The sequence below is a fragment of the Polistes canadensis genome, unplaced genomic scaffold, assembly GCF_001313835.1.
Source record: "Polistes canadensis isolate GaletaPanama2010 unplaced genomic scaffold, ASM131383v1 scaffold_47, whole genome shotgun sequence".
NCBI lineage: Eukaryota > Metazoa > Arthropoda > Insecta > Hymenoptera > Vespidae > Polistes > Polistes canadensis.
The window spans coordinates 213,782-229,755 of record NW_014569594.1 but is presented as its reverse complement, the minus strand read 5'-3'; the positions used below and the strand labels follow the sequence as shown (position 1 = coordinate 229,755).

General features: G+C 26.5%; 2 protein-coding genes across 3 annotated transcripts; both read right to left on the bottom strand.

The window, feature by feature from the left end:
* Nucleotides 1-84: 84 nt before the first annotated feature.
* On the bottom strand, nt 85-2,390 carry LOC106785250 (mitochondrial inner membrane protein COX18). Its single transcript, XM_014745534.1, has 6 exons — nt 1,661-2,390; nt 1,169-1,306; nt 922-1,069; nt 710-834; nt 500-610; nt 85-411 (listed from the first exon to the last, which is right to left on the bottom strand). Exons 1-6 carry the CDS (start codon nt 2,258-2,260, stop codon nt 217-219), a joined length of 1,317 nt encoding a protein of 438 aa, XP_014601020.1. The 5' UTR covers nt 2,261-2,390; the 3' UTR covers nt 85-216.
* Nucleotides 1,661-15,881, bottom strand: LOC106785244 (DNA-dependent protein kinase catalytic subunit-like). Of its 2 annotated transcripts, XR_001381506.1 has the most exons (16): nt 15,334-15,881; nt 15,076-15,257; nt 14,812-14,974; nt 14,604-14,722; nt 14,135-14,521; nt 13,777-13,952; nt 13,432-13,685; nt 10,713-13,351; nt 10,480-10,635; nt 6,824-10,341; nt 6,224-6,755; nt 3,846-6,140; nt 3,057-3,756; nt 2,767-2,972; nt 2,540-2,695; nt 1,661-1,740 (listed from the first exon to the last, which is right to left on the bottom strand). XR_001381506.1 is itself a non-coding variant. In XM_014745526.1 (15 exons), the coding sequence occupies exons 1-15, from the start codon at nt 15,458-15,460 to the stop codon at nt 2,618-2,620; spliced, it is 11,532 nt and encodes a 3,843-aa protein (XP_014601012.1). In that variant the 5' UTR covers nt 15,461-15,881; the 3' UTR covers nt 2,535-2,617. The 2 variants fall into 2 exon arrangements, 1 of the variants encoding a protein (XP_014601012.1); XM_014745526.1 differs by lacking the exon at nt 1,661-1,740 and having other exon boundaries at nt 2,535-2,695.
* Nucleotides 15,882-15,974: the final 93 nt, after the last annotated feature.

Genomic DNA, 15,974 nt, shown 5'->3' with positions numbered 1-15,974 from the left:
TAAATTATTATTCTTAAGATTAGAACTAACACAAAGTAAAAGGGTCATATGAATAATAAATGAATGAAATATGAATAGAAATTACTTCATTTATATTTTTTATTCAATATTCACACTCGCGATTAACTGTAAATTTTTTAATACTATTTTCAAAAACTATTTTACACACTATTTTATTGTACGTATATTATGTTAAACATAAGTATGTTTAATCGATTATTTTAATTTTTTCATCGACAGTGCTTCCAAATTTGTTTTACTTTTTATCTTCTCATACAAAAAACTATACGGATGTGATAATTCTGATTCAGTTTCAGGAATCCTTGTCAATCTGCGAATTTTTGGGGATAACAATAAAGTTTTTTGACCCAGAGTACAAGCACTGTTCGTTATCCAATATAAGCACAGAGACTGAAATAAATGAAATATGTATTATTTTGATAAATTACCAATGAATTACTAAATACAATTTTAATGAAATTATTTTATTGTAACTCACAGAAGGTATTAATGGTGATAAAGGTATTATCACGATTGATACTAATCTAAGAAAATTGGTAAGACTTTTGTGTAATATTGTAGGTTCCTGCAATCTCAACATGCGAAAGATCTATAAGCAACAATTGTAATAAACTTTAGTTAACAATTTCAATAAATATATTATTAAAGAAAATGATCAATATATATATATATTACATTAAAATCTTACCTCTATGTTAGCTAAATTTATTAGTGCAGTTAATGTAGGTAATATGAAAAAACTATCTGCTTCCGTCAGATTTGTTATCCAACCGAAACCACCCGTTGTGAGTTGAAGATAATTCTCATAAGCATCTGTTTAAATAAATCAAACATTTGGATAAGAATTTAATAAAAATAGTTTTTAATGTTAATTATATCAAATACTGTTCTCTCTCTTACACATATCGCCTTTGGGTAACATATAGCATAAATTTCGTAGTGAAAATGTTAATATTATTAATGTTGGAATTTCGATGTATGCGAGAAGTACGGTTTTCATCGGATGACAATTGTCTCTGACAATTAATTCCTTCCTTTTTTTTCTTACCTATAATCAAAAAATTTATGTCATTCTTTTAAATATATAGAATTTGTGTTCAAACATTTATATAATAATAAAACATTAAATATAATAATAATCACATACCGAAAGATTATACATATGTCTTGCATGTTCCTGTGACCAATTATTTTGAAACATATCATCTTTCATTTTTCGTTTCAAATTTGTAGTAATACCAGTCATTTCATGGTGTAAATTTTCTAGCTTAGCAGTAATATTTTGCTAAAAATAATAATGTAAATATTGATGATGTATTGTAATGATGATTGTATGATTTTATTAATATTACATAGCGATACTTTAACAGTAAACTTACCATAATTAGTCAAAATGATCAGTTTATATTGGAAATTTTAATGAAGGATAAAAATTTGGTAAGTTTAGTGTTAATGCAACTTTATATAATTCCAATTAACAACGTAACATTGGATGATTTTTAAATTTAGTTCAAACATTTTCATAAAATAAAATAAAAACAAATAGAAATACTCTACACTTTTATTGGTTTAATTTATATACATAACTTATTTGAAATCATAGTATATGTAATCACAAAATATACATAATATTAAATACCTGATATATTGCTATTGGTAAACTAATAGTTAATCGTAATAATATAGTTGTCAATATTATAGTTGCCCACCACGGTAAGTCTGTATAAGAATGTATATTTATTAAAGAATTTTGTACAAATTCCACAGGTGCACTTTCAGATATACCAGTTATTATATTAACATAATTCTTGTACCAAGTATCTAATGTTCGTTCATAAAAACTTGACATTTGTCTTACATTATAACAATTTCGTGTGGTAAAATCACTTTTGACAAAAAGCGGATTTGTTCCAAAGTGTGATTGTTTATTTATGACTTTGCTGCACAAAGATTTATGTGTAGAAATAAATTTACATTGTTTCTCATATATATTATTTTTATTTATTTTATTAATTATTAATATTTGTTTCGACAAATTAGAGCATTGATTTGATATTGCATTGTCAACAATGCCAGTATAATGAATCAATTGTCTGTTGTATTGGTTAATATTAACCAGTGAATTTTTAAAAGAGAAACATGAACTAATGGAAAAAGTTTTAATATTGATTTTATGTAATAAACAAATATTGTTATGTAAAATCGTGATGTGCATTACACAAGGACGAAAACTTATCATTATTCTAGTAATATTAATAACTTTTAAAATCACACTTTAACACTACTGCGATGTTTTTTGAGGTTAGAACACATAATACTACATAAGTACTAATCAAGTTTTATTTAATAACATAATTTAAATAATAATATATCAACTGATATAATTATGAATTTATGACAGTACAATACGTGAAATAAAAATTGATAATTTATTTGATATTAAAANTATTTATATTATAAAATAAATCATAATATCAATTTTTGTTCAATTTTTTTTACTTATTGTTAGTCTACTTACATAATTATCGACACATTTAAAGCTTTTCCTATTACTATATTAAATTTGATAATATTTTTTTGAAATATTTGGAATAGTTTATAGCCACGGTTTCCAACCAACATATGTACGACCCAAAATATTAAAATCTGTCGCTTGATCTAATAAACATTCGACCTGTGAAAATATATTTATAAATATTTATAATATAGGCATAACAATTAATAATAATGAAAAATAAATTTTACTTGTTCCTCTGCTGTTAATTTCTCATTTCTGATATTTAAACGAGTACGTTTAATACCATCATCACCATTAACTATCATATAATATCTTTCAAAATATTGATCACTGTATAAATCTTTCAATTGTTCCAAAATTATTGCTGATGGTTTATTGCCGTTCAACTTTTTTTCTATAATATTAATTTTTTTTTGCGGTAACCATTTCACATCTAGGATATTACAAAAATTAAATTAATGTACAAGTAAGAGGTACAAGAAGGATTAGATTAAGTTTTACACTTTTCTACACTTACCGGTATTCACTTCTTCAATTCTTTCCAAAGCTTTGTTAACATTTTCTGTCCAATTCAAAGGTTCGTGTATAAAAACATCTAGACATGCAAGAATAGTACTCTTATCGCATCGCAAAGCTTTTAAAACATGCGTCATTGTTGCTCCAAAGAGATCTTTTTCAGTAAATGGTTTTAAAAGTCCAAGGATTTGAGTTGTTAAGCGAAATGGCATAAGTTGAGGTATCATTGAATCAATGCCAGCATCGAAAGCCTGATCAAAATCGACACCTAAACATTTCCCTGACCCAATAGAAATTAATATGTTTGATAGATGACGATCTCCAATCCCCAAAATCCAATGTACTGCACACATTGTAGCATAACTAGTAATAAAATTTCGTCGAAATGTTATAAAACTTTCTGGCGATGGGCACAATGTTATGCATGCTTTACGTAACAAATCCCATTCCGTTTTAGCAATTAGTTCATTCATTTTTATAATAACTGCATTAGCATTGTAGTTTAAAGTTGCTTCTTTATATTGTACTGCTAAATTTCTTGAAGATCCAGCAGCTTTTTGAATCCATGCATTGTACTCTTTTTCAATGCTATCATAATGAGGATATTTATTTTTAGGAAGAGTAAAATAAATTAAATCGTACAGTGATTTGGTATCTTTGATCCACTCTATGAGACCTAATGATTTTGACAGTGGAATTACCTATAATTAAAGTAAATATAATGCTATTATATTTTTGTTAATTTAAGATATACTAAGTATTTACGAAATTACATTCTCAATCTACATACTTGATACGTATCAATAAATAAATGACGTCGTTTGCAAGCTATATCGGTATTCAAAGTTTTATTTATGATTGAAAAAGTGTGTTGCAATCTTTGATCGAGTCTTAAATCTTCTCCAAATTTGTTTAAAAACATATAATCCTTTGCATCATCACCTATTATTGTGATACGGATTGGTTTACGTAATGATTCCATAACTTTTACAGTTGGTTCTAATTTCATAATTTTAATGTGATACTGAGGCATGGGTTTTCTATAGCCTGTATATTGTCCTGGTACTTCTAATTGGCTTTCACTAAACTCGCATAACCATGGACTATAATTTTTCAGCAATCCATTAGTTTTCGTTTTCTGAAGCGATTGTTTTAGAGTTTGATCTAATTGTTTCAAATATTGACGAATTTCCTTCTCATCTTGCATTTTTTCAAGTTTTTTTAAATTAAATTTACTAATTATATTATATATATTTCCTGGTCTTGGTTCATTTCTGTTTGCTCTCAAAGATGGAATCTTTTTCATTAAGATATCAATTGCAGTAGCTGGACCCTTTGACAAATTTTTAACACATTCATGGAGATAATAACATAAATATGATTCTGGCTGAACAACATATTGCATTGCTTTAAGAAACTGTTCTAACTCTTGATTATCGTATAACAATTTCCTGATTTTGTACATTCGTGAATCATTCAATACACTCGGATTTGTTTCTATTATTAAACGAAGAATATATATCAGAGCATTTGGATAATCTTCAATAATTCTTTCAATAATCGGTATAATTAAATCCGCTATCGATGTCCCAAGATGAGAAAATAATTGTGCTTGCCATCTAAGAAATAACCAAGACTGAATTTTGTTAGTGTTGTTTATAAAAATCTCTTTAACTTCATCGTCATTCAAATACTGATGTTTTAATAAACAAGGAAAATAATGTGCAGCATCTACCGAACCATAACTCATTGCTTTCAATGTAGAATTTACAAACTCTTTGAACAAATAAATATTATCGGAAAATTTGCAAAATTGATTGTAACAATATTTAGACAAAATAAAGTAACAGTCCTTTGGATTTCCAATACTACAACATTCTTCCATTTTTTTAAAGCTATAAGATTCCAAAAGATTTCTTACATCTTCAATGCTACTGAATTTGACCCCTAATTCTTTTAAGATCGTGCTATTTTTGTATAATACATCAACAAATTGTTCGTTTTCATAACTTAACTGTACAAATCTTGTAGCTAGCATACTTATATGATGTCTAGAAGCAATTTGTAGCGAAACATCGAGATCATCTTGATCCAATATTTTATGCGAATATTTCCAAGAAAAAACATAATGAGATAATTTTTTGTCAGAAACTAATTCATTTTCTCCCTTTAGATATTTGAGCCTAGCAGTGGCCAATATATATTTATGTTTAATTTGTGACGAACAGTTATCGATTTGTTTCTTTAAACAATTAAATTGTTGATTTGCTATAAATTTATTTTTGTGACTTATGGCCATATTAATCATATCAAGTGAAAGTTGATAAGAAATATTTTGTAATTCATAAATATAATTATTTTCTTCGTCACTTTGCGTTTCAATCTCCATAGTATTGTTTAAATGTTGTATGTAAAGTGGTGCAAAGTTTATTCTATATAAGATCAGTTTATTCCACAAGAGAATATCATCTTGCACTAAAGGAACACTTCTGCGCCAGAATCTTAGTAAATCTTGTGCGCCTTGAGTAGTATCTGAGACTTTCAAATATTTTAAAAATAGATCGATATCGCTGATTCCTTGCAGTTTTTCCAGCTTCTTCTTTTTAAGTTGAACAGACAATGGATGTAGATGTATCCATTGTTTCCTTAATTCATCGAGAGTAGCATTTAAAAAATCATGAGCGTTAGCTTGTTCCTCGTTTAAAAAGAATAAAGCTAATTCTTCTCCAAAATTACTTTTTATATAACTTAATTTCTGTTCATCTTCAAACCAAAGATTTACTGCTTTCTTAAATTCAACAAACTCTGAACTTTCATCTAAAATTAATGATTTGTGCACATAAACCTGAAACATCCATGGAAACATCCAATTTTTCCATGCATCGTTCCAAATATTATTTAAATTTTGATCTAATCTATCTTTTATATATGTATCAATTTTATCCCAGTCTGATAAATGACTCAAACATTTGAATAAACCTTGGAGACAGTGTTCTTTAATTAATCCTCCTTCTTCTGTATAGACAGTTTCATATGCTGATTTTCCTCTTACCCAATCAGATGTAGCTTGAGCAAAAGAAGAATCCTAAAATATAAATTTAATATCAAAAAAGAAATATATAGAAAGAAATAAAACAATTGTTACTATATTATATAATGCAACAATACCTGTAAATGTTTATTATCAATTTTATCTCGGAAAATGCTTAAAACGATGTCGATTTCATTCATAGATTCATAAAGTTTAGCTAATTGTACCCATTTGTTAGTCTGCTCATCAATTTCTTTCTCAGCCAAGCACAATCTTTTTTGAGGAGGTGGTGATGTTTCATCAGAATTATATATTAAATTTTCTTCCAACAGAAGTGTAGCAATGGAATTAAAATGATTTGCTTTAGAAATTTTTGTTGTAATATCAGGAGAACAGTCAATTATATGACATGTAAGCATTATTTCTAGCATCGCAGCCATCAGCGGAGAACTTTCTTGACAGTTACATAATATTTTCTTTAAGATTGAAACAATATCATGAATGATATTTATATTTTGCTGCAGTTTCATAGCTTCTATAAGAGAGCTAAACATTGCAACTGTTATATCTTTACAAATCAATTGATCCTTTTTTATTAAATTTTGCAGTGGTTCAATTAAATCAGAAAGGGTAATTTCAATATCAGGAAAATCACCAGATCTATACTTTCTATAATAAAATTGTAATGGTTATAATTTTAATGTTTCTATTGTATGCATATAATTAGAAATACTTACCTGCATAACTTTACACTGTTCCTTTGCCTTATTGCTTCTTTCTTTATCATGTTAGCATGTTGCGAATTTTTTGTTATTTCTCGTTGTCTAATGATATTGGAAACTATAGTCGAATTGGCTAAAAATCTTCTTGATCGTTTATTATCAGCAGGTTGTACAATTTTTGATGCTTGTACATTCATATCGTATTCTGTGTCATTCAAAAACATTTGGTTGTCTTGATCTTCATTTGGATATGTTTGTTCAAATATTGGATCTTGTGTTGCACGAAAATTGATGCTACTTTGAAATGATGTATAAAAAGAATCATAATTAAATGTCGAAGACATTGTTTGAGTGAATACTTGATTCATTTGACTTGCCAGTGAAGGAGCAAATAATGGTGCAATAGATCCTAAATTTTTGGTTTTCCATGAAGGAATAATTTCATAATCTTTATAATCACAATCAGTTAAAGGTTCGAACATTTTACTTGTATATTCAACTGTCTTTGTCAGGAGATGCAACATTGTAAGTGGTATAAATGGTAGGAAAACATCTTCTGTATTGGGTGAATATATGTTTAAAATTTCTAACAATCTATCTGTTATTTTGCTTGCTAAATTGTTATCTTCTGTCCAAAAATGTAATATTCTCGTTTGTAATTCTGTAGCAGGATCCAATAAACCTCCAAGTAGAGTTTGTTTACTTAAATACCTCAATTTTTCTATCATATCATTACATAAAGTTATTTTTGAATATTTATTATATATACTCATGAAGATTTTGTAAGCTATCTCTCTATATTCCGAAAAATCATGCTTTGTATATGGAGAAACCAATTTAGCAAGTGGTAAAAGATCCAATGGTTCTAATATAAGAACTAATTCATGTATAATTTGAAGTGCTATTTTTTCACAAAGCACAATTCTGTTTTTTAATATACTATGGAACTTTATGTAACTAAGTCTTTTTATAATTTGCTCTTTAGATTGTTGTGGAATCGTTAACAAAAATAATTCCAGACAAATAGCTCTTCCATTGGAATCAACTTTGGACATACTTAGCATAATAAATTCCAAATATTCTGTGGCTATATCTGGATAATTTTTACACAAAGCCTGGATACATCTAATTTGTCTATTTCCAAATTTCATTTGCATCTGTCGAAAAGAATTTTCTAATTTTTCACCGATGTCATGTAATTTACTAGAATAGTTTGTATCATTTTTAAATAATTTAAATATTATTCCAAGAGCTTCGCAACTTTGCAAAACCATTTCTTCATCTTTTTGCCAATTTTCAACACTATTTTGTAGAAACTCTAGAATATCGTCTTTGCAAATAATTTCCACTTGCGTATTGTTAGCTAAAAACATTAGTATTAGATGAATAGCCGTTTTAGGTGAATTTATCATTATTTCATTGAAATTCGTTGGAACTTTTAAACATTGATGCCAAACTGCAATCATCATTCTAATAATATTAACATTGTACTTATAAATTCCTTTTGATGTGTCTTCATTAGTCAGTAATATATTTTGAATTAATTTTTCAAATAGTTTTTGTGCCCATTCTTTCTCTTTAGTTTCATTAGGTACGGCAACTTTATGCCAATCTATTAATGTCAATAAAGCATCGGTAATAATATAATTCAATTTGTTTGTAATTAAATATGAATTAATAGTAGCTATGACTGGAAGTAAGAAAAATTTAGCATAATGTTCAAATAGCTGTGACGCATTCAATATAATTTTTAACATAAATAATCTGACATTATTATTGCGTTGTATTAACATAGAGTCATGGAAACATTTTAATGATTTAGGTAGCGTAAGATTATCTTCGTTGGAAGTAACATAAATTCCTTTAGACATCATATGTATTAAAACTCCACAAATAGATGGCATACATTCATGATCATTCAAATCATCAGATTCAAATAATAAGCTCATACTTTCTTCTTTGTTATTATTTTTAGATTGATTAATAATATGAGCTTCATTTAAATCATAAGCATTTAAATCTTCACAAAGTGTTGATTCAGCTATATTGTAGCTATAAATGTATGAATAATTGTTTTCGTTCGTATTATATTCTTGGCTTTTAGGCTTTTTTATGTTAATTAATTTCTTTTTATTTTTGGAATAATTTTTAACAGTTTGTTGAATATTATATTTTTTATCCAAATTAATAATATTATCCCATATAAGCATATTTTTACTTTTGTTTTCACCAAATACGCTCATATATGCTTGCTCATTATCCTTTAAACTTACAATTGCTATGGAACAATTATATGCAGAACAATGTAATAATCTCATTATTTCTTTATGTTCTGGATTATCTGTTCTCAAAGATCGCACACGAAGAGTGTTTGCATATAATCCTGATAAAAGTTCTGTACCAGTATTCACATTGTCAATAGCATTTTTTGTAATTGTGCTATCGACGCTAGTTATTTTTTGTATATCAATTTTTGCAAACATAATACCAACAAGTTCGTAACAACCAATTGTAGATATAATAAGTTGTTGTTTATCTATATCATTACCCACAAGATTTTTAGTTATAATGGTATAAATATCCTTAATATTATTTTCATAAAATTGTTCTATTTCACAAATGTTGCAAAATTGAAACATTGGTAAAAGAAATTTCTGTAAAATGTCAAATCTACTAGAGGTGGTATCATTACCAAAACTGTTAAGATCCATAAAGTATTTATAACTCATTTCTAATGATTTCAAAGCATAATTACTAGGAATACTATCAAAATATCTTTTCATACACTCTTCTAATTTTTCAGTAAACAAATATTCACCACTACTTGCGGCAAAAAAAATTATAGTTTCATAGACCATTAACGACTTTGTAATAGGTAATAGAGTTAATAACATGTAGAAACAATTTTTAATTTTCATTGCAACCATACTATGTTCGGAAAATACGTTATGTGATATTGAAAGCCTATCTTTTCTTAATGTGCGCAGAATAGTAACTAATTCAGGTTTATATGTAGATGATATATCCGTTAAACATATAAGAAAATGTTGTAAAAGCTTAGTTTTGTATTCAATATCTATTTCTTGTCTGGTAAATTCTTTTAGAATCCATTGATAAAAATATTCAGACATTTGCGCAACTTTTATAGGATTATGCATTAAATGCACGCAAATTCCATAAATGTTAATTAGTTTCTCCTTTCTACGCTCAATATTACTTACAATTCTATCTAAAATAATGAACTTTTTGATGATTGTAGTTACTAACGATTCTATATAATCTTTATATTTATTTTTATGATGCTGTGCAAATAGCATTAAATCTTCTAACATAGTCAATGCAAAACATGCGTTTGTTTCTAATAGATCTTCAAGAATTATCATAGTTTCTTCTATATTTTTTAGTATGTATCCAAAAATGGCATCTTTAAATATGCTCAAAAAATATTCTCCATGTGTTATCTCTATGGTATCTAATCCAAGCAATACATCACTGTTTCCAATTAAATTTATTAATTTTTTTGTTATCGATGGCTGAAAAAATTGTTTTAGTTAGAACCAAAAAATAAAACATACTTTTCTAAAAAATTATGATAATAATATTACTTCTAAAATACAATATCACAGATTTCTATATATTATGTGCATATATTTAAAGAGAAGTTAATTTACCTTATAAGTAGTAAGAAACAATGTCATTACACTCTGTAAATATTCTATTATTTGTGTATGAAAACCAACACAAACAGAAATTCCAGCTTCTTCTTTTGACAAAGATTTAAAAATATATTCAATATCACGTTCAAAATTATCAAAAATTTGTTGATCCTATAATACGCAATGTACAATAAAAACACGCTATATAACATTATTAACTAGAAAATAATATTTGTATTAATGCTTACCTTACACAATTGAGAAAGAATATTACAATTTTCTAATAAAATAAGACCTTTTACATAATCCCAAATTTCTGTCGATATTTTATCATTATTCTCATGCAAAGTTAAAAAGGTAGCACAATGTTTCATTGCATAACTTTCTATTTTTCTTTTAAAACAATACTGTAACGAATCATTCATTTTTTGTACGAGTACTTGCAGTAACTGTTCTAACAATATTGGTAATTGCTCATTTATCGTAACATTCCTCATGTCGAATCCTAGTGCTTGTGGGCATATTATACATTTAGCTATTAATTCAAATAATTCTTCATTGAGAACAAAATCTGGTATAATGTCTATATTTAAATTGAAAAGAACTTGAATAAAATTGAATATTCTCATTATAATTTTACATTGCAACGTTTGCAATTGTTCAATCTCTTTAGAAATAACTATTTTATCTTTTTTTTCTATCTTAGTTTCCAGCAATAAGTGTACAAAATTTCTTATATAATCAAAAATAATATCTTTCTCAGGATTAATATCGGTAAATAAATAATCCATATTGATTAAGCTGTTATTTATCAACCATATATAGCAGTCCAAACTCTTCGAAAGCAATAACATATTTTTAAAGGAAAGATTTTCTCCTTTTACTTTTAAATCTTTCAATATTATACAATTAATTTCTTGTATTCCATTTTTCTCGATATAAGATTCAATGACTTCTGTTGGCGAATTATAATTAAGAAGATGTTCGGAAATCTGAATAAACAATTCCATACTTTTTTGTCTGCAATTTGGATCTAAAGATCCACATTGAGTAAATAACCAATTAACAGCATCAGTTAATGTTCTTCCTGTAAATGCAGATGGTTTTCTACGCAATGAATTATCTTCATTCAATAAATCTGCCTTAACTTGTATAACTTTATTAATGTGGTTAAGAGCATTATGTATTGAGATATCATTGTATCCTTCTAGACTTTTAATAAAACAATATAATAGCTCTAACCAATATATTGTAATTATTTCTTCATGTTCACGCATAATTCTATAAAGATGATTAAAAGCCGTAGCTGCTGCCATACGTTTGCTTTTAGAAGGATGTACTGCAAAATTAGTTATCTTTCTTATGATGTCACGAATATGTCCATTGTGTTCGTTTGTCTCTGGAAATTGTCTCAAAGACCAATCTATAAATTCTGATAAACATAAACCAGAAAATTCTCTGACAGATGACTTTTCATTATTGCATAGACCGTCAAAAAGTAAATTTATAAACAATGCAGTTATAAGCGATTTAAACATAAATTGTGAGCTCAACCAATGTGACAATTGTATCATTAATGGTTGAAAAAGTTTCCACACAACTTCATCGGAATCACAACTAAGATCAAGTAATACTGGATATAATGTTTCATATAAAGTAGCAAAACGATCTATATCTACTGTTAAATGTTGCTTTGCTTTACCAAGAATAAATGAAACCATTTTATGAAGTAATTCACTTGCAATTACTTTTGTGCGTCTATCTCCAGAACTTTGAGCCAAAGTTATCAATCTGGGAAGAATTTTATCAAAATGAAATTCTATCCTCAAATCTGGAAAATACAGCATACACTTAAGTAAATCTTTCTTATCCCAAGTTGATCCTGTATTTAAAGTTCTTCTATATACGACATCTGATAAGACATCGGAATCCAGCGAGCCAAAAAATAAAAGGATTCTTCTTTGAAGTTTTTCTAATGCATTCTCATTATCAATTAAAGTTATATATTTAACATTTTTTCTCTGAGACTTTATAATATCTTGTAATAATTCAGTAGAGCTTTCGTTGCTTTGCAGAAATAATTCTAAACTTGGTATTATTTCTAACAAGAAATCCTTCGTTTTTTCTCGATCTAAATGAGATATCCATTTTTCCAAAGTATCAAGTATAACAGAGGCAAGATCAAAATCGTTTAAACCCATCGTAATAGCAATTTTAAATGTAGGAATCGTACGATTCAATACATTTGGTACATATTTAATTGGTATACACATAATTAAATAAAGACAAGCAGTCAATAACTCATTGGAAAAAGTAATAATCTGATCTAAAGTATTTATCAAATACTTATACACTAATTCTTGTATTTCGGTATTATTATCATCTTCATTATCTAGAGTAGAAAATATTTCAGAATTCTTCATGATTGCATGAACTAATTTGTAAAATCCTGATATCAAAGGATATTTGTAAGACATTCTAATAATTTCATATAAAAATTTATATATTGTATTTTCCAAAAGAAATGGTTCAATCCGATTAATTATATCAATCATAAGATCCACCATATTAAGAAATATTCGGAAATCTTTTTCATTTTCAGCAGTTTGAGAAAAAGCTATATCAGAAAGAATACAATCGTTCTTTATCCTGGTATTTAAATTTAATTTAGTTATTAAAGTAATATAGATATTTATTATTTTATCAAAAACTTGTTGTGGTATTAATATCTCTTCATATTTATATCTACTTGGTTTCAACAATTCCAACCATAAAGGCAAATAATTCTTGTAACAAATTGGATTTTTTGAAAGATTATGTAGTTCACCAAGCAATTCAGCATCAATCCGTAACGTATGTGAGCATGTCCATGCAATTCCATCAAGAACTATAGAAAATTAAAATATAATAGAGAATAATAGATTATTGTATTATAAATAAAGTTAAAAATAATATATATAAACTTACTTATATTATAAAGAAATTCATCTAATAATATCTTGTTTATGGAAGCAATATTAATTAAAGTTTTAATTAAAGACGAAATTGCATAAGTTTTACGTATTCCAGAGAAATCAGGATACCTTTTGATAGAAAAAACGCTAATTTTTATTAGGAGGTTTATTTGTCCAATAGACACATCTGATACGTGACGAAGTATTTCTGATAATGCTTCTTGATAATCAGTAATATTTTCAAACTGTGCCTGTTCCATATTTTCCCTAAAATACAAATAAGTAAAATACAGTAGCAATTTTGAATACCATATGCGTAATATGTATATCTGTTGTAAGAACATAATAAGAAAATTACTTTAAAAACAAAGAAACTGTATAGCCCGCGATAAGTAAATACATATCTTTGACATCATTATGAAAATATATTTTACAAGGAGCAGCCAATTTACTAAATCCATATACTACAAGTCTTAATGAATTTGGATCTAATGCCGGATCCATCAGTTGTTCTTTAAAAAGATTTTTAAAATACTGAAAATTAACACATACATATATCAGATTTATTAAATATATAATATTATTAAATTGATAATGAAATATACAAGATGTGTATCCCAGTTTTGTTCTGCAAAACATATTCAATAAATTAAAATAATAAAATGAAAAAAACTGGGATACCTCGTATATTTTTATTGTATGAGAAAATTTATTACCAAAAATACTGCTTTATTTTTGTCTTCGTCGCTAGATTTTAATACAATTTCTAAATTGTTGTAATAAGCTTTTAATGCTTCCTGTCCGCATTGTCCATGCGCACTTTTCTCTTTTGTTAAATTGTAAAATAATTTATACCAATATTTATAATCATTATATACAAATGTAGAAAATAGATTTATATTTTTAGATAAAAAAACAATTGCTGTTCTTGTGATATACTTTTTTGCTATATTTGGCATGCTAAGATATTTGATCCATTTATATAACTCTGCATAATATTCTGAACCTATTTCTTCAGGTGTGTAAAGATCATTTAAGATATTAGTTAGAACTTCCAAATAAATTTGAATCTCGTTAGGTAGATTTTTTAATAAAGGATTATACTGTAAATATAAATCTATGTTATTATAATGTTATAAACACGTCTATGCATATATACAATATTCAAGTAATAGTGCATTATACCTGACTTTTAAAATCATTAAACAGTAATTTAAAAATGTCATTTTTATATTTCTGCAAGGTTGGAACTTGCGGATGATGCTGTGCTATTATTCCAAAAATAGAAAAGATAAAACTTCTTTCTGTAATAAAAATATATACCCATAAGTAGTTATATTTATATTTTGTTTAATAATCATTACTATTATTTTCAATGTGTTAAACGGCATACCTTTAATAGGGAGTTTATAGAATTTAGAAATAAATTTTTTAACAGTTTCATCTAAATTTAACTCATTTTCCTCAAATTTTTCTATTAATTTTTTCAAAGTACTGCAAGCAGACCTTTTAATATACATGGAACATTGCATAATAAGTGCCAATTGGCAAATATCCTAAACAGAACAAACAAATCAAGAATATTTTATTTTAAATTATGAATCTACACAATTATATGATATTTATTATTATATAAATATACAAATTAGATTCATACTTTAACCGGTTGAACATACTGATGAAATATCATATGAAGATTGTCTATAATAAATCCAATTATTGAAAATACTTCTATAACTACATTATCAAAAAGTCTCCTTGACACTGGCCTGTTAAGCTCGTTTTTGAGAAAACTGAGCAATCCTTCGTCATTATTAAAAAGATTAGACAATGCTTGTTCTACATAGAAGAAAAAATTTGTGATTTAAATTAATATGAAATATATTAATGTTGATGAATATTCCCAAATGCTTACTGCTTTCATCTGTTGTTAAACTTTGAAAGTATTTATGACTATCCTTTAAGAATTCTACTAAATCCTTGGGATTATTTTCTTTTGTGCATCTTACAAAAATTTCCATAAATGACGAAATCGACTCCATGTTTAAAATCCACAAAATTATTTAAATTATAAAATATGTACAGTGTGTACTGAATTAGTTTCCAAGATATAAATAGGTTACAATATTTTTAGTAACATTTTACACATGATAAATACGACAATATTATTATCAGTTGGCTTTAGTTACTCGAAAGTTCATCGCCGCAAATATCAAATCATACTAATGTTCCCGCCACCCCTATTCGCAACCCTTGTACCTTATTTCGTTAAAATCTATTCTAATATTATCTTCATAAATGCAATAATAAAACCATAAAATATAATCGTTATTAATTCACATAATGGGCACCTATTTATAAACTGTCACAGATTACCAAGCACTAGATTTGTTAGTATACCATCACGGCTGTCATTTTGTCATGATGACAAAAAAAACATAACCTATCTAGAATATTATATGTTTAATTATATTATTATTATTGATACATGAATTGCATTAAAAAGAATATTTTTAAAACTATGTCAATTTTCTATAAATAATAATCTACAATAAT

Coding starts and splice junctions, on each gene's coding strand:
- LOC106785250 (XM_014745534.1), bottom strand. CDS start 2,260: ATGATAAGTTTTCGTCCTTGTGTAATGCACATCACGATTTTACATAAC. Junction 1,307..1,660: donor TACCAATAGCAATATATCAG/GTATTTAATATT, acceptor TATTATTTTTAG/CAAAATATTACTGCTAAGCT. Junction 611..709: donor TAAATTTAGCTAACATAGAG/GTAAGATTTTAA, acceptor TGTTGCTTATAG/ATCTTTCGCATGTTGAGATT.
- LOC106785244 (XM_014745526.1), bottom strand. CDS start 15,460: ATGGAGTCGATTTCGTCATTTATGGAAATTTTTGTAAGATGCACAAAA. Junction 6,756..6,823: donor AACAGTGTAAAGTTATGCAG/GTAAGTATTTCT, acceptor ATTTTATTATAG/AAAGTATAGATCTGGTGATT. Junction 2,973..3,056: donor AATTGAAGAAGTGAATACCG/GTAAGTGTAGAA, acceptor GTAATATCCTAG/ATGTGAAATGGTTACCGCAA.